Source organism: Sorex fumeus, unplaced genomic scaffold, assembly GCF_029834395.1.
Source record: "Sorex fumeus unplaced genomic scaffold, SorFum_2.1 ptg000075l, whole genome shotgun sequence".
NCBI classification, from domain to species: domain Eukaryota; kingdom Metazoa; phylum Chordata; class Mammalia; order Eulipotyphla; family Soricidae; genus Sorex; species Sorex fumeus.
Genome location: NW_026606132.1, coordinates 5,074,216 through 5,093,620, shown reverse-complemented (window position 1 = coordinate 5,093,620; position 19,405 = coordinate 5,074,216). Strand labels below are relative to the sequence as shown.

The 19,405-nt window shown below is 45.6% G+C and overlaps 1 protein-coding gene across 1 annotated transcript in view; it reads right to left on the bottom strand.

Moving 5' to 3' along the window:
* HPRT1 (hypoxanthine phosphoribosyltransferase 1) overlaps positions 1-19,405 on the bottom strand; it is a 63,606-nt gene that overhangs the window by 29,726 nt on the left and 14,475 nt on the right. Inside the window, exons 2-3 of the mRNA XM_056130180.1 lie at positions 13,981-14,087; positions 10,832-11,015 (exon numbers count right to left, since the gene is read on the bottom strand). Coding sequence (XP_055986155.1) covers positions 10,832-11,015; positions 13,981-14,087 — 291 coding nt within the window. The remainder of the gene's footprint in view (positions 1-10,831; positions 11,016-13,980; positions 14,088-19,405) is intronic.

Below are 19,405 nucleotides of genomic sequence, written 5' to 3'. Positions count from 1 at the left end.
AAATACTTCCTTTCACCTTTGCTCAGTTCGGTTAATTCAAGGAGCAGGAGAAAGGCACGAATCAGTTCATTTGCTTCAGACAGACAAATGAGAGAGATTACAGAAGACTAGCTTTAGGCAATTGAATGTCAACATCAAAGTGATACACCTACATTTAACTTCTACTCTTCTGGAGAAAAAAAGCCTACCTCCAACTAATTAAATCCTTACAGAGACTACAGATGGACTGAAAACTACTGACCTCTTCTAAGAGACACAGTAAGAAACTATTCCAGAGGACCCCAAAACTCTATTTCATAAAAGATATTTGTGGGGTTGGAGTGATAGCACAGTGGGTAGGGCGTTTGCTTTGCACACGGCCGACCTGGGTTCTAGTCCCAGCATCCCATATGGTTCCCTGAGCACCACCAGGAGTAATTCCTGAGTGCAGAGCCAGGATTAACCCCTGTGCATCGCCAGGTGTGACCCAAAAAGATATTGTGCTCGTCTGTTCACCGCAACCCTATTCATTTTAGCCCAAATCTGGAAACAACCCAAGTGGCCAAAAAAGCAGATGACTGGATAAAGAAATTGTGATCTGTATACAGAATGGAACACTATTTGGCTATAACAAAAGGCAAAATTGTTCAATTTGCTCCTACGTGGATGGAACTGAAGAATATCATGCTGAGTGAAGTCAGAGAGGAGATGGACAGATACAGAATGATCTCTCGTACGTGGGAGATAAAGAAATATAGTAGGGGGCTGGAGCAATAGCACAGTGGGTAGGGCAATTGCGTTGCATGCGGCCGACTCGGGTTCAATTCCCAGAATCCCTTCTGGTCCCCTGAGCACCGCTAGGAGTAATTCCTGAGTGCATGAGCCAGGAGTATCCCCTGTGCATCACTGGGTGTGACCCAAAAAGAAAAAAAAAGAAATATAGTAAAGGAATAACATGGTCAAAGGCAAGACAACATGAGGAGTGGTCGACAGAACTGAACTTTCCCAAGGGTAGAGGGTTGAGTAGGGGATATCAGGGGACAGAGACAATGGTAGAGGGAAGCAGGCACTCTGGTGGAAGGTATGGGACTAAATCACGGTGGCTTTCCTAAGTTATTTGGTGTGGACATACCATAAATCCTATATGGTCCCCTGAGCACCGCCAGGGGTAATTCCTGAGCGCAGAGCCAGGAGTGACCCCTGTGCATTGCCGGGTATGACCCAAAAAGCAAAAAAAAAAAAAAAAACCAAAATAGAAATGGGCGTCTTAGAACAATGGCATGTAGTACTGTATAGACAGGGATGCCCTAGAAAGCTAGGGTAATTTTTCCTTTGCATAAGGCCCACACAACACTAACCCCACAAAATATCATTGCCTGACAACTTTTCTTCCTGAACCTTCCTGAGGCATGATCATTTTACTAAACTATATTAGTAAAAAAAAATAAAGCTGACTACAAAATTGAACTCACTATAGCCAGAGTGATAGTATAAGTGGGTAGGGTGTTTGCCCTGCACGTGGCTGACCTGGGTTCAATCCCTGGCATCCCAAATGATCCCTGAGGACTGCAAGGAGTAATTCCTAAGTGCATAGCCAGGACTAACCCCTGAGCATCGCCAGTTGTGACCCGAAAAGCAAAGAAAAAAATACAGAAAATATATTTGCACATTTTATGAACTGATGTAGCTTTCTAGGGCATCCCTGTCTATACAGTACTACATGCCATTGTTCTAAGACGCATATTTCTATTTTGGGGTTTGGTTTTTTTTTTGCTTTTTGGGTCACACCTGGCAATGCACAGGGGTCACTCCTGGCTCTGCGCTCAGGAATTACCCCTGGCGGTGCTCAGGGGACCATATAAGATGCTGGGAATCGAACCCAGGTTGGCTTGGCCGCGTGCAAGGCAAACGCACTACTCGCTGAGCTATCACTCCAGCCCCATTGTTGGGGTTTTTAAAATTTTGAATTTTTTGGGCCACACCTGGCTCTACACTCAGGAGTTACTCCTGGAGGGTTCCTGGGACCACAGAGGTGCTAGGGGTTGAACCCAGGATGACCGCATTCAAGGCTAGCAGCCTATCGACTGTACTATCACTCCAGTCCCATCACATTCCTATGTCAAAACTTCTACAACATGGGGCTGGAGCGATAGCACAGTGGGTAGGGCGTTTGCCTTGCATGCGGCCAACCCGGGTTCGATTCCCAGCACCGCCAGGAGTAATTCCTGAGTGCATAAGCCAGGAATAACCCCTGTGCAATGCCGGGTGTGACCCAAAAAGAAAAAAATATATATTGGTACTTTCAGAGTTACATGTAACACAGTACCCCTAAAATATACAATCTTATAAAGTAATGCCTCAATTAAACTTAAAAAAAAAACTTCTACAACAAACCACAGCTGACGGCAAATTACAACTGCAACTATCAATGTCTTTTTGTGAGAAATGCCAAAAATGGCCACACCCAGCATCATGGGAAGTCTTCGTGGCTGGGAAATGGCCAGGGGTACTGCAGCGGCAGCCTTGCAAGCATGAGACCATGAGTTTGATCCCGAGGGCTAACTTGACCATTCTATGTTCAGAGTTCTGGAAGCTCATATCTGAGAGGGCTGGAGCCAAGAGCTATTTCCAGCCACACTGTAGCAGAGTGTGTACCATTCGGTTGTGCGTGCACCACACCTGAAGGGTGAGTCCTGCAGTGAGCTCCATGACTGAGAACATATGCAAGCACTGCAGCCAGGAGTGTGGCCCCGAAGAAGTCCATGCTACAACACCCCAAACCGGAAGAGGTGAGGCTCCTCTCTCAGAAAATGGTGAAAAAACGGAAATCACCCCCAGCACAGCAAGAACTCTTGCTGCTTCCATGGCAAAAGCAAGATGAAGAGATGAGCTGTGGGGATCTTGACACGCTAGTTCCTCTGGGGACAGAGGACCAGTGGAGCAGAGGTCTTCAAACCACTTCACAGTCAGCTGGAAGGTACTAAAAGACCATAAAAAGCCCCAGCATTTGGAAGACCGCTCACTTATAGTCGAAGAGTTAATTTATGCAACACTATTTATTTATTTATTTTTGGTTTGGGGGCCACACCCAGCAGTGCCCAGGGTTACTCCTGGCTCTGCACTCAGGAATCAGTCCTGCTATACAGAGTGGCGGGGATCAAACCAGCATTGGCCACTTGCAAGACAAGTGCCGTACCCACTGTACTATCGCTGTGCACCCCCCTCTGTAACACTATCTTCAGAAGAGGACATAAAGTATAGTATGTGTGTGTGCACAGCGAGGAATTTATTTCTTTAGATTTGGGGATTATACCTGGCTGTACTCAGGGCTTACTCTTGACTGTGTTCAGGGAACCAACATGTGGTGCTGGATGGGATCTTGACCACACCCAGTGGTGCTCATGGACCATTATTGGCTCTGTGCTCAGGGATCACGCCAGGTGGTACTTGGGGGAGCATATGTGGTGCTGGGAATTGAGAATAGTGAAGGACCAGTGAGATGACACAAAGAGCTGGAGCACATGCTCTGCATCCAAGAGCTTCAGGTTCAATTTCCAGCACCAGAAGGTCCCCTGAGCACCACTGGGAGCAGCCTGAGCATCACCAAGTGTGGTCCAAATCCTCCCTTCAGAAAAAGTTTAATAAAGAATTAGAGGAGCTGGAGAGATAGTACAGGAGATAGGGTGCTCACTTTGGATACAGCTGACCCGGACTTCATCTCCGGCACTAGATATGGTCCCTCTATGTCCCATCAGAAGCGATCCCTGAGTGCAAGGTGTAATCCTTGAGAATTGCTGGGTGTGGCACCCAAAAAATGAATAAAAAGAAAGCATTAGAAATAAGAGCAGGGGCCGGAGCGATAGCACAGTGGGTAGGGGCATTTGTCTTGCACACGGCCAACCCAGGTTCAATCCCCAGCATCCCATATGATCCCCCAAGCATCACCAGGAGTGATTCCTAAGTGCATAGCCAGGAAGAACCCCTGAGCATCGCCGGGTGTGACCCAAAAAGCATCACTGGCATCACTGTCCTCCCGTTGTTCATCAATTTGCTCGAGCGGGCCCAGTAACGTCTCCATTGGAGACTTTGTTGTTACTGTGTTTGGCATATCGAATACATCACGGGTAGCTTGCCAGGCTCTGCTGTGAGGGCGAGATACTCTCGGTAGCTTGCCGGGCTCTCCGAGAGGGGCGGAGGAATCGAACTCGGGTCGCCATGTTGGCTGCGTGCAAGGCAAACGCCCTACCGCTGTGCTATAGCTCCAGCCCCAAAAAGCAAAAAAAAAAAAAAAAAAAAAAAAGAGCAGTAGTTGATTTTAGGGTAAGTTAATTCATTTCTCAAGTTTCTGTGTTCTATGTTTTGGGCAGTGTTTTTAGAATCAGAAATTTAACATTTTTATTCTGAAGAAAAAGCAGAGAGGTGTGCAGACACTGTTATTGCTCCTTACATATTCTGAGAACATTTGCCAGTTCACAGGGCTTTTCTTTGGAATTAGTACAGATCAATCAAAGGTTAACTCACTACACTGAACTGGTCAGGATCAGCAGGTTAAGGCTACACTAACATCAATGTTAATGATGCTGCAAGGAATTTTAAATCTCCATTTGTGATTTAACCTAAGTTGCCTGGCTTTTAAATATTCATATATAAGTATCTTCCATGACAAGCTAATGAGTATTAAATTGAGTAGAAATGTTACTTCAAAATAACAGAAAATATACCGATGCTTTATATTCCTATGTTTAGCAGTAAAATGACATAGAAATTCACATTAGAAAGAACGGATACTCCTTTCCTTTAGGTGAAAATGAAGCTCAACATGCTTATGCTTCAGTTTGGGTTTTCACAAATTTTTTTTTAAAATGTGTTGACTTCAGATCAATAATCCTCTACAGTTTAAAACCAACTGAAATAAAGTGTTCTTTAAGCTATAGTACAGGGCCACAGAAATAGCTCAACAGGCTGAGAACATGCTTTTTGCTTGTGGAAAGCTCATTTTCTTCAAGCCCAGCAAGTGCCTGGAGAAGTCCCAGCACTGTCAGGTGAGGGCCCCCAGCCGATAAACTGCAAGTCACAATGGAATGAAACTACTCTGTGTTTCTACTGCTTCAAGTGTCACTGTCACTGTCACTGTCCTCCCGTTGTTCATCGATTTGCTCGAGTGGGCCCAGTAACGTCTCCATTGTGACACTTGTTACTGTGTTCGGCTTATCAAATACGCCACGGGGAGCTTGCCAGGCTCTGCAATGTGGGCAAGATACTCTCAGTAGCTTGCCAGGCTCTTTGAGAGAGGCGGAGGAATCGAACCTGGGTCGGCCGGGTCGGCCATGTGCAAGGCAAATGTCCTACCCGCTGTGCTATCGCTCCAGCCCCAAATTGATAATAACTACAAAATATTTCGTGAAACATTAAACCCCCATTGTAATGGGTTTTAATTTTTTTTTCAGTTCTTGGGCCATACCTGGCATGCTCAGGGTTTATTCTTGGCCCTGCACTCAGGAATTACTCCTGGTAGGACTCAGGGGACAATATGGGATGCCAGGGATTAAACCCAGGTTAGCCTCATTTAAGGCAAGCGCCCTACCCACTGTACTGTCATTCCAGCCCCTTAATGGGTTTTGTTTGAGAAATAAAAATATTCAGTGCAAATCCCCAAAGGGATGAAATATATATCATAAAGTGACAAGACTGCTAATGTGTAAGGAAGGGATAGTGAATTAAGAGGGGCAGGAGTGATAGTACAGCAGGTAGGTAGCTTGCCTTGTACATGAAGTACCCAGAGTTTGATTCCTGGCACCATATATGGTCCCCCAAGTCACACCAGGAATGATTCCTGAGCACAGAGACAAGAGTAATCCCTGAGCACTGTCAGGTGTGCCCCCCAAAAAAGGCAACCACAAGATGTACCTAAAGGGGGCTGGAGCGATAGCATGGGGGGTAGGGTGTTTGCCTTGCATGTGGCTGGACTGGGTTCGATTTTCACCATCCCATATGGTTCCCTGAGCACCGCCAGGAGTAACTCCTAAGTGCATGAGCCAGGAGTAACCCTTGTGCAATGCCAGGTATGCCCCAAAAAGAAAAAAAGAAGATGTACCTTAAGTTCAAGGCTGGAGCGATAACACAGCCGGTAGGGTGTTTGCCTTGCACACAGCCAACATGGCCGACCCGAGTTTGATTCCTCCACCCCTCTCAGAGAGCCTGGCAAGCTACCGAGAGTATCTCGCCCGTATGGCAAAGCCTGGCAAGTTCCCCGTGACGTATTCGATATGCCAAACACAGTAACAACAAGTCTCACGATGAAGACGTTACTGGGCCCACTCGAGCAAATCAATGAACAACGGGAGGACAGTGACAGTGACAGACCTTAAGTTCATGACTTTTTAAAATCTCAGCCTGTTGGGCTGGAGCAATAGCACAGTGGGTAGGGAACTGCACGTGGTCAACCAGGGTTCAATTGCCAGCATCACAAATGGTCCCTGAGCACCACCGGGGGTAACTCCTGAGTGCAGAGTCAGGAATAACCCCTGTGCATCACCGGGTGTGACCCAAAAAGCAAAAATATATATATATAAATCTCACATGGCTTTGAGGCCAGCCGCACACACTAGGGGAGAAGGTAGCTCAGATAGAGAAGGGAGCACAAAGTAAAGGGTGTTAGGAGGTTCCTCTCACGATGGGAGATGCGTGATGAGAGTAGACTATAGACCGAACATGATTGCCACTCAATGTCTCTTTTGCAAACCACAGCACTCAAAAGGAGAGAGAGAAAAGGGAATGCCCTGCCACAGAGGTAGGGTGGGAAGGAGAGGATGGGGGGTGGGAGGGATACTGGGATTAGTGGTGGTGGAGAATGGGCACTGGTGGAGGGATGGGTATTCGATCATTGTATAACCGAAACCCAAGCACAAAAATTTGTAAGTCTATAACTGTACCTCATGGTGTTTCACTAATAAAAATTTAAGGAAAAAACAAAGATATATATCTCAGCCTGTTTTGGAGGTAGAGCCAGGGAACACAGAGCCAAGAGCAAGCCCTGAGCACTGTCATGTGCACCCCAAAATAAATAAATGAAAGGAAAAAGGAAAAGGAAAATCAATCATAGGGTGTACCATAAGTTGCCGGCTTTCTTTTTCAGCTTGTTTTGGGGGTAGTGTCAGGGAATAAGCCCAGGGCCTTACATATCCTATCAAATGGTTCTCCTACTGAGCCCCATAAGGACCTGTTTCTACCTTAAACGGCAACACAGGAAAGGGCAGAAAGCTATAGTGATACTACAACTGTCTAGATTTAGATCTTAGCATAGACCAGCAACACGCGAGTGTGCATATATCCACGTATATGACCAACTTAAGCTATGTAAAAATTCTAAGTCTGTGCTTAAACGCATCTTGAATTCGAGCAAGTCCTAAATGAAGTAGAGTTTCTGAGTAGGAAAAAAAGTGCCACAAAGGAAGAGCTTTTAATGGGCCCGGGGAATTGGGCTCATTGGACTTAAATGGTTGCACCACAGCAGCGCAACTGATGGGAATGTAGAAAAGGGCAAAGCCTTGGGCTGCGGTAATTAATAATTAACGGAGAGAATAAAGGTTGAATGCTAAAGACTGAGGAGTGGTTTTGCTCTCCTCGAAAAAAAGAAATAGAAGGCACAGAGATAATACTGCTTCAGAAAGCAGCAGCAACCAAACAAATGTACTAAATTTCATTTGATTTTCATGGATGTTTCCTTTGTTTTAATTTTATGGTGGAGGGGGGCTCCTTTGCAGTGTTCAGGGAACATGGGGGTCATTCCCCAAAGTACTGAGCCTCAGTAAGTGGGCCTGACAGTTCAGTGCTTAGGCCTGGCAGTGTGGTGCTGTTGGGCCCAGGTCACACCAGCAGAGCTACTGAGGGTCTGTAAGCTGCCAGGGATCCAATCCGGGGTGTCACACACACATTTTGCACAGTCAGTCAATTGGGCTAACTCCTGGCCTCTGACCTAGTATTAAAGAACCTAGGAGCATTCCTTTCTTCCTGGAGGGCTCAAGGGCCACAACTGGCAGTTCTCAGGGGTTATTTCTAAGCTCCGTGCTGGCGCTTGTGGGGGTATGAGCAATATCCGGTGCTGGGGACGGAACCTTGGTCTACCATATGCAAAGCAGGTGGCCTAGCCTGCTGAGCTAGCTCTCTGGTCTGAGAGGGTCCACTGTTTAAGGAAAATGGCGACTCATAGGAACTATGACACCAACACATAACCCAAAACGGTAGAGAGCAGGGACTCCTCAAGTGGGCTAGAACAATCCAGAGGGGTGGTAGGGACCCTCTCTGTTTGTCCCCCTAGATTTCTAGGGGGCTAGTGATTTTTTTCTCCTGGAAAGAAGGTTTGAACAATTCTGGTCTGGAATAATAAAATTCAAACATTCCCAATCACCAAAGAAATTGGGTATGACAAAATTCACATGTCAAGATCACACTGATTTTGAGAGGTAAAGCAAATCTCAATAGAAATTTGAAAATTAAAAAACAAACGGTGTTGGCGTGGGTGTGGTGAGAAGGGGACTCTCCTTCATTGCTGGTGGGAATGCTGACTAGAAATTGAGCTCCCATTTGACCCAGCAATACCACTTCTGGGAATATATCCCAGAGATTCAAAACACTATAGTAGAAATGACATCTGCACTTGTATGTTTACTGCAGCACTATTTACAATAGCCAGAATATGGAAAAAACCCGAGTGCCCGAGAACAGATGACTGGTTAAAGAAATTTTGGTAAATATACACAATGGAATACTATGTAGCTGTTAGAAAAGATGAAATCATGAAATTTGCATATAAGTTAATCAACATGGAGAATATCATGCGAATTGAAATGAGTCAGAGAGAGAGAGGGACAGACATAGAATGACTGTACTCATTTGTGGAACATAAAGTAACAGAATGGAAGACTATCACCCAAGGATAATATTAAAAAGGCTCCATGGCTTGGAAGCCGGCCTCACATGCTGGGGAAAAAGGCAGCTGAGATAGAGAAGGAACCACTAAGTGAATGATACTTGAAGGGCTCGCTCAGGATGGGAGATGCATGCTGAAAGTAGACTATAAAGCAAACATGATGGCCACTTACTACCTGTATTGCAAACCATAAAACCCAAAAGGAAAGAGAGAGTAAAGGGAATGTGCCTGCCACTGAGGCAGGAGTGGGGATGGGATGGGGGTGGTGGGAGGGATACTGGGAACACTGGTGGTGGAGAATGGAAACTGGTGGAGGGATGGGTGGATACTCGATCATTATATGATTGAAACACAATCATTAAAGTTTTTAAGTCTTCAACTATATATCATGGTGATTCATTAAAAAATACATTTAAAATTTTTTTTGAAAAATAATGGAGGGCTGGAGCAATAGTACAGCGGGTAGGGCGTTTGCCTTGCACACGGCCAGCCCAGGTTCGATTTCCAGCATCTCATATGGTCCCCCAAGCACCTCCAGGAGTGATTCCTGAGTTCAGAGCCAGGAGTAACCCCTGAGCATCGGCTGGGTGTGACCCAAAAAGCAAAAAAAAAAAAATAAAATAGTGGAGGGGCCGGAGAGATACTACAGAGCAGATAGGGTATCTGCCATGCAAGTAGCCAAGTTTGACCCCCCCAAGCCCTGCTGAATTATCCCTGAGCATAGAGCCATGAGTAAGCCTTGAACACCACTGCTTATAATTGAAAAAAAATTTTTTTAAGTTAAATTAAGTACAGGGGTAAAGGCACTGCCTTGTATATGCAGTCAATCCTTACTTGTTCCCCAGCAAAACATATGGTCCCTCAAGCACCACCAGAGGTCTCTCCTGAGCAAAGAACCAGAAATAGCCCAGAGTATGCCAGCTCTGACTTCCACCCCCAAAATACGTTAACGAAGTTATTTTAATTAAATACATGTGTATGTACCATGACCACATTTTTTTAATCCCACTGATTCTGGTTCAATCCATAAGCAGTGTTAACATGGCTTGCTGTTTCGCTACTGAAAGCATTTGAGACACAGGCAGAGTGGCTAAACCAAGAGCGGCTTCTCCACTGTGCCAGTGCTCTCCTCTCCATGCTCTCTAGGAAGCACTTAGTAAACCTCATTTATCAGGGGCTGGAGCAGTGGGTAGGGCATTTGCCTTGCACGTGGCCGACCCGGGTTCGATCCCCAGCATCCCATATGGTCCCCCACACAAGCACCGCCAGGAGTGATTCCTGAGTGCAGAGCCAGGAGTAACCCCTGAGCATCGCTGGGTGTGACCCAAAAACAGCAAAAAAAAAAAACCCCAAAAAACCTCATTTATCAGACCTAGCTGCAAATAACTTACATCATCCCCACCAACAAACCTTCACCATCAGTAAAGACAGTTAAAGAGAAAAGTAGCTCCGAATGGCTCAGAGAGATAGTATAGAGGTATTAAGTATTAAGGTAAGGTGCTTGCCTTAAAGACAAGCCATGCATTCCATCCCAGTTCCCTAGTTCGATCCCCACCACCACATTTGAACCCCTGAGCATCACCAGGGTTCACTCATCACACAGAGCCAGGAACAGACCCTAAGCAACACAAGGTGTGGCCCCAAACCACACCCCACCAATGTAACTCAAAAGTGCAACAGAAATTCCTAAGAGGTGACTTTTCAAATTACAAACAAAACAAAACCTTAACAATAAGTAGAAAGCCTGAAACGTGACAATTTTTTAAAAAGATTAATAATAATATCCACTTGCCAGAAAGCACTAGTGAATACATTAGAAAATAGTACTGTGACCAAGTGCATGGAACATGTAAGTATGCTGTGCAGAACGAAAATAAGTCCCACTGGAAAACCTGTTTTTATTTTTTAAAGGATCATACTTACGCAGTAACTCTTTAGTCTGATGAAATCGACGGTCATAGGAATTGATCGGTCACTGTTTCTGTTTAGTGCTTTGATGTAATCCAGCAGGTCAGCAAAGAATTTGTAGCCCCCCTTGAGCACACATAGGGCTACAATGTGATGGCCTCCCATCTCCTTCATCACGTCACGAGCGAGCCGCTCTGTCCTGTGGGAATCAATCAATTGGGAAGCAATTGGTATTATAACAGAGATATAGTTCAGTGTCATCGCAAACAACCTTCACACATTCCAGCTGCCCCAGAACAAGAGCCCAGGATGTAGTCCCGCAACAGAGAACTCATCTGGCATCTGTGAGACCCTGGGCACCATCTCCTGGCACTGCAAAAAGAAAAGAAAAAAAAACACCTCCAATGAAAGTCACACATTTAAACTCTGGTTTTAGGGCCACACTCAGCGGTGCTCAAAGGCTACTTTAGCTGTAAGCCGAGGGTCACTCTGAGCAATCCTCATGGAATGATTGTGGGACCAGGGACTGAGCCCAAGCATCCTGCATGCAGAGCATGCACTCAGCTCGTTGATCCCCCTCTCCAGCACCCACAAAATTCATTCCTTTAAAGGTGGGGGCACAGGGCTGGAGTGATAGCACAGCGAGTAGGGCATTTGCCTTGCATGTGGGCCGACCCAGGTTTGAATTTCAGCATCCCATATGGTCCCCTGAGCACAGCTAGGAGTAATTCCTGAGTGCAGAGCCAGGAGTAACCCCTGTGCATTGCCAAGTGTGACCCAAAAAGCAAATAAATAAATAAATAAAAATAAAAATAAATACAAAATAAAGGTGAGGGCACATGCTATACCATGCAGTCCCCCAGGTTTGATCCCACAAAATATATTCTTGCTTACAAGGTGAAAATTAAAAATTCCAAACAAGGCTAGGGAGATAGATAGCTCAAGGGGCTGAAATGCATGCTCTGTATGCAGGAAGCCCAGATTTAATTCATGGCTCTGCATGATCCCACAAGCACTGAGCTGCGAACAGCCTGCAAGTAGCACTGGGTGTTGGTCCCCGCCGAACCAAAAACAAAGCATTTCAAACATCGAACATGTCATGATATCTTTACTAAGTCTAAAATACTCAAATTCAAATGAAAATACCCTTTTCACCTCACTGATTGGCAAGTTCTGAGTAAATAACATCTCCCTAATAACTTAAAGTATTCGAAGAGGCTGGCAGGAGAAAGGAACTCTCATATACCGGTGGGAATCTACCAATTATTGCAACCTCTTAGGAATAATTTGGCAGTATCCAATACTGGATTCAACAGTTGACCCAGAATTTCCACACAAAATTGATCAAGTGTCCAAACAAGTGGAAAAGGATATTTGTTCCTTTTTAGAACGCTCAGTAATAGCAAAAGAACAAGATCTTACATGTTCATGAACAGGAAACAGGTAAGAGCAATCATGGAATATTGAGAAAGTACAAGGTTACACAACATGCTCAGTCATACATCAATATATGGGCTCATTCTGAATGCACTACTATAAAAATTTCAGATCTACTTTAGGTCTTTATGCCTTTATGTTAAAAAGCCTATGAGGGCCAGAGAGATAGTACAGCAGGTAAAGCACTTGCCTTGCAAATGGCTGACCCAGAATCAATCCCTGGCACCACACAGCCCTGTCAGGAGTAATCCCTGAACAGAGCCAGGAATAAGCCATGAGTACAGCAGAGTATGCCCCCAAATCAACAGCAACAAAAAGTAGATGAGTCAGATAGTACAGGGGTTAAGGCACAGGCCTTGCATGTGGCTGACACTGCACAATGTCCTTTGAGTACCACCAGGGGTCACTCCTGAGTACAGAGTACGCCTGAGTGTGGCCGGCAGTCTGTGGCAGTGTGCTCCGGTGCGCCCACCCCCACCCTGCTCCCCCGCCCCTGCAAATATACAGGTATATTTACATACTATATTTACATAGAGTACCCATGCATCCTGGGTTCGATTCCTCTGTCCCTCTCAGAGAGCCCGGCAGCTTGCAAGCTACTGAGAGTGAGTGTCTTGGCCGGAAGGCAAAGCCTGGCAAGCTCCCCGTGACATATTCAATACGCCAAAAAAAAAAAAAAAGTAACAAGTCTCACAATTTGTTGTGAGACGTTACTGGTGATCGCTCAAGCAAATCGATGAACAACGGGAGGACAGTGCAGTGCTACCCATGCATTTTGTGTGTGTGTGTGTGTGTGTGTGTGTGTGTGTGTGTGTAGAGAGAGAGGAAATGTGCACAGGAGGGCAAAGGAAAGAACTTTTATCTTTTCTCATTTATAGTCTTCCTTGTCAGTACATTTTATAACAACACTGGTATAATTTTTTAATTAAAAAAGGGGAGAAATATGGAAGGGAGCTTGGGAATATTGTTGGAAGGAAGTTGACACTGGTGGTGGGATCAGTGCTACAATACTGTGTGTCTAAAACAACTATGAGTAACTTTGCAAATTACAGTTCTTTAATATTTATTTTTAATTATTGAGAAAGTATGAATATATTTCCATATAATAAATGTGGATTTTTCTCAAAAAGAAAAAAAAATATATATATAGCCAGACACAGGACAGATGGATAGTACAGCAAGGCCCTGCATGCAGCAGACTGAGGTTCAGTCCCTCTCTGGGCTCCCAGCACCACCAGGAGCAACTCCAGAGCCCAGCGCCAGGAAGAAGCCTGAGTACCAACAAGTGTGGCCCAAAAGAAAATAAAAACAGCCAGACACAAGACCAGCTAATTCTAATGGCATTCATTTCGGGGGTGGGGGAGGATTTCTAGCTAAAAGCAGATAATCAAGAAAATCTGACCTTACCTTCATGCGCTTCAGTTCTGGCCCATCACTCTGTTCAAGGCTGAGAAATCAAAGACTCTGGGACTAGAGTTTATTCTTTCAATTGCACTCAAGTGTATACTTTATTCTACTCCCCATGGACTCTCCGTATATCATAACTTAGACTGCGTAATTAGTAAGTCCTGCCTCCTTTCCTTGTAAACAGGGCTTTGAAAACTAAAAGCAGCTATTATTGACAAACTGGCCTCATGTATGGTCTAATACTAATGCAAAAGAGTTGCTGCCACTTGAAATGAAGGTAAGAGAAAAAACAAAGAACATCAATGTAAGAGCTTACTAACCTGTCCATAATTAGTCCATGAGGAATAAACACCTTCTCCAAATCCTCGATGTAGTGATTAGGAATACAAAATAAGTCGAGGTCAAAACCTGGTTCATCATCACTGATCTGAAAAATAAAATACAGTTGTGTCAATCAAAGTATTTGGTCGAGCGGGCCCAGTAACGTCTCCATTGGAGACTTTGTTGTTACTGTGTTTGGCATATCGAATACGTCACAGGGAGCTTGCCAGGCCCTGCCGTGTGGGCGAGCTACTCTCAATCAAAGTATTACAGCGCACAAATACTTGATTGCATGTAGAGGTTAAGAAACATTTATCTATCAGAGCAATTTAGACAGCTGTCATCAAAAGTGATAAATTAGACCAAGAAGTCACCCATGTGTGTTAAGAGACAAAGAGACTACATAAAAGCAAAAGTATCTGCTTAAGATGATGAAAGTGGGGCCAGAACAATAGTACAGTGGGTAAGGCATTTGCCTTGCATGTGGCTGACCTGGATTCGATCCCATAGGGTCCCCCAAGCACTGCCAGGAGTAATTCCTGAGTGCAGAGTCAAGAGTAACCCCTGGGTATCGCCAGGTATGACCCATATAGCCAAAAAGGCAAAAAATAAAGACTATGAAAATATTATGACTGAGAGTACAGTGGCTATAATGCTTGCCTTACCCATACCCCCATTGGGTCCCCCAAAGCAGCCAAGAGTGATCCCCAAGTTCAGAGCCTGGAATAAGCTCTAAGCACAGCCAGACATGGCCCCCAAAAAAAGATTATGAAAGTATGATCTTGGGATAGGGGTTTCCTCACACTATTTACTCCATTTTTGAGTATTTTTGAAAATTTACTTTAAAAACTGTAAGGATGGGTCCCCAGAACCCCACATGATCCTTGAGTCCCCACAATAGTGATTCCTGATCACAGAGTCAGGAGTAAGCTTTGAGAACTGCTGAATGTGGCCCCAAATCAAAAATACATGGAGGAAGGGCCAGAGAGATAGTAGTACACGGTGTTAAGGTGCTTGCTCATGGATGACCCAGGTTCGATCCCTGACACTGCATGGGATATACCACCCAATTGCCCAAAGCACCACTGGGTAGGGCTCACCCGCAAAACACAACTCTTAGGGTGCTGGAGAGACAGTACAGGGAGTACAGTGCTTTCCTTGCATATAGTGAACCCTGATTTGATCCCCAACATCACATATGGTCCCCTGAGCACTGCCAGGGGTCACTTCTAAGCACAGAACCAGGAACAGACCAAATTCCACCTTCAGAAAACATTTTAAAAAATTAAAATGTGGGGCTGGAGCCATAGCACAGCAGGTAGGGCATTTGCCTTGCATGCGGCCAACACAGGTTCGAACCCCAGCATCCCATTTGGTCTCCCGAGCATCGCCAGGAGTAATTCCTGAGTGCATAGTCAGGAGGATCCGCTGTGCATCGCCAGGTGTGACCCAAAAAGCAAAAATTAAAAAAAATTAAAATGTTTAGGGGCTGGAGCAATAGCATAGCGGGTAAGGCGTTTGCCTTGCACGCGACCAACCCAGGTTCGATCCCCGGCATCCCATATGGTCACCCAAGCACCGCCAGGAGTAATTCCCGAGTGCAAAGCCAGGAGTAACCCCTGAGCATTGCTGGATGTGACCCCCCCAAAAAAGAAAAAGAAATAAATAAAATAAATTGGCTTCTTTAAAAAAATGTTTAGGGGTAGGCTGTGGTTGTGTGTGAGACAAGTTCAATTCCAGGCACCACAAACATATGAAAAAAATAGGGGCTGCAGAGACAGTTCATGCAGTAAATTACATGCCTGCTATATTGTAAGGCCCTGGCCTTAATCCCCCAAACCACATGCCCGCCAGCAATGCCAGTGTAGTCTGGTGATCCCAGAGCCCCCATACTGCCAGGTGTGGCACCCATTAAAACCAAAAATTAGAGGACAGACGTGTGGCCCACTGGGACAGCGCATACCTCCACGAGCAAGGCCCGGCATCACACACACACAAAAAAAAATCACACTGGGGCTAGAGCAATAGTACAGCAGGCTGACCCGGGTTTGATCCCCAGCATCCCATATGGTTCCCCGAGCACCACCAGGAGTAATTCCTGAGTGCAGAGCCAGGAGGAACCACTGAGCATTGCTGGGTGTGACCCAACAAGAAAAAAAAATAAAAACCACACTTATGAGTAGCTGAATGAGTCAGAGCACCATAGTGCACAGGAAAAACTGCTGCTCCCCACACAAAATCCAAACAGTCTCTCAATATCACAGCAGTCAACAGGAGTGGAAGGGGTAAAGGGGAGCTAGCTTTCCAGTCCAATCCATGCTGAAAACCTTCTTTCGGGGCTGGAGCGATAGCACAGCGGGTAAGGCCTTGCACATGGCCGACCCAGGTTCAATTCCCAGCATCCCATATGGTCCCCTGAGCACTACCAGGATAATTCCTGAGTGCAGAGCCAGGAGTAACCCCTGTGCATTGCCAGGTATGACCCAAAAAGCAAAAAAAATTAAAAAAAAAAAGAAAATCTTCTTTCTCCCCAGTGCCGGGGATCAAACCCAGGCCCTCAGGCATAGAGGTAAATGCTGTACCACTGAGCTACATCCCCAGTTCCAAGTTATTTTTAATAGTATGAGATTTATACATAAATATGCTGGAGCGATAGCACAGCGGGTAGGGCGTTCGCCTTACAAGCGGCCAACATGGCCGACCCGAGTTCGATTCCTCCGCCCCTCTCGGAGAGCCCGGCAAGCTACCGAGAGTATTCGATATGCCAGACACAGTAACAACAAAGTCTCCAATGGAGACGTTACTGGGCCCGCTCGAGCAAATAAAAGTATAGAGAAATTGTAAAAATATATTAAAGTTAAATGTACAAGAAAATGTGATACTGGACTGGGAAGTTAGCTTAAAGGGCCAAAGCACATGGTTTTGCCTGGGGTGGGCTTTGTGTTCAATTACTGACACTACATGGTTCCCTGAGCACTATTGGGCACAACCTCCGAGCACTGAGCTGGGAGTAATCCCAAAGCATCACTCCTGGGTGTTGTCCAAAGACCAAACAAAAATTCGAACACAAGGGGTTGAGCGATAGTATAGCGGGTAGGGTGTTTGCTTTGCATGCGGCTGACCCAGGTTCGATTCCCAGCATCCCATATGGATGGTCCCTTGAGCACTGTCAGGAGTAATTCCCAAGTGCAAAGCCAGGAGTAAACCCTGTGCTGCACCGGGTGTGACCCAAAAAGCAAAAAGAATTTTAAAAGGAAGGAAGGAGGGAAAGGAAGAAAGAAGGAAAGAAGGAAGAACGAGAGTATAGCAGGAAGGGTGTTTGCTTTGCACTAAGCCAACCCAGGTTCAATTCCCCACACCCCATATGGTCACCCCCAGAAGCACCACCAAGAGTGATCCCTGAGTACAGAGCCAGAAGTAAGCACTGAGCACCACCAGCTGTGGCCCAAAAACCAAAAATAAGAAGCAGCTTATGATGTAAGCTTTGGCAGTATTCAAGAAGGACTAGTCAAATCCCAATTAAATCAGGTAATTATCTATATGTGCTGACTCTCGGTCAGCATTGTACTAAGAACAAGCAGCCTGGGGTCTGGTGGAACAGGTCAGAGGCATAGAACCTAGATTGTTAAACTGAGTCACAACCCCATGAAGGAGTCATGGAAAATCTGTCAACGGTAAAAGTTTTCTGAATGTGCAACAATCAAAAGTTAACGCAAAAGTAAACACATAATGAATTTGAGGTATTTCTGACCGTGCTCATGCATATTGCATTTGTCAGGCAAAAAGGGGGGGGGGTCAAAGAGTATATAATGTTTATAAAGTCCTGGCTTAGAACTGCTATGCGTTGGCAGTGTGTGGTCATGTGTTCAAACCCAGGTGCACCGCATGAGTCCAACATGGTCCTGCCAGTTCTGCTGCCTGTGAAAGCCAGAACCACTGGGTATATGTAAGCACAATAGAAGGATGCCAACCATTCCCCCAGTGAGCACTGCAGCTAAAGGCGTGCAAGCACCACCGCCAGGAAGTTTGAGCCCTGGCAGGCACCTGCAATAAGCACCCCCAGAGACTCCCGACAAGCCCCTAACTAGAATGAGCATGCTTCAGCTAAAGATTGTGACTCTGGGAGCATATGCGAGAGCACTGCCATTAGAGTGTCAACTTTGGCAAGCACCACAGCCAGGCATGTGTGTGCATCCCATTGGTCACTGCAATGACAATGAAGGGAAAAGGAGGAATTAAAAAAAAAAAAGAACAAGTAGATTGGCTTTCAAGAAAGGTTTTGTTTTGGGCCCATACCTGGCTGTGTTTGGGGCTTAGTCTGGCCCTGCACTCAGGGATCACTCCTGGCGGGCTCAGGTGATCATATGGGAGGCCAGGGATGGATGAAACCCAGGTCAGCCGCACGCAAGGTAAGCACTCTATCTGCTGTACTATATTTCCTGTCCTGTAGTTTGTCAAAGGGTTAATTTGTCAGCACAAGCATAAAACACAGGGTTGAAGAGACAGTACAGAGGTTAATGTGTTGGCCTTGCATGTGGCCAACCAGGGTTCAATTCCCAGCACCGCATAGGAGTGATGCCTGAGCACTTTGGTCCCAAAATAACAACAAACACTAAAAACAGGTTAATACAACTCTTGCCAAAAGGCAAAAGCAAAAATTCACTAAAAAATGCATTGCTTGAGATACTTCTAGCATGAATTCACCGAGAAATAGGTAAGGAGCTTGCCTTGCACACACCAACATGTGTGTGATTCCCCAGAATCAACTATGTATTCCTAAGAACCGCCAGGAGTGATCCCTGAGCACAGAAGCAGGAGTAATACCCGAGCATGGCCAGGTATGGCCCCCAATCAAAAAATCTTCTGCTCTCAATTCACCATAAATGGGAGAGGTATTTTTGGATGTGGTCCTAATTTAAGAACTCGCTGAAGTTTAGGCCTTGACACATCAGACTGCAAAAACAAAAACAAAAACAAAAACAAAAACACCTGCATCCACTTGGGTCTGTGCACACAGCCAGAAAACTGGCAGTGATTCAAGCAGGTGGATGAGGACTTTACCCCAGGCATGGTCCAGCACAGCACAGCAGAGCTGCTGGGGGCAGTGATGACTCCAAACTGGCGGCTTTTTCCACAGAAACTTTTTACTTTCCTGACCATAGAAAAAATACTTTTTGGGAGGAAAAGATGACGCCAGACCATAGATGCAGTACCAATATAGACACTAAACATTCACATCAGGGGCTGGAGCAATAGCACAGCGGGGAGGGCGTTTGCCTTGCATGTGGCCGACCCGGGTTCGATTCTCAGCATTCCACATGGTCCCCTGAGCACCGCCAGGAGGAATTCCTGAGTGCATGAGCCAGGAATAGCCCCTGTGCATCACCGGGTGTGACCCCAAAACAAAAAAAAAAACAAATTCAC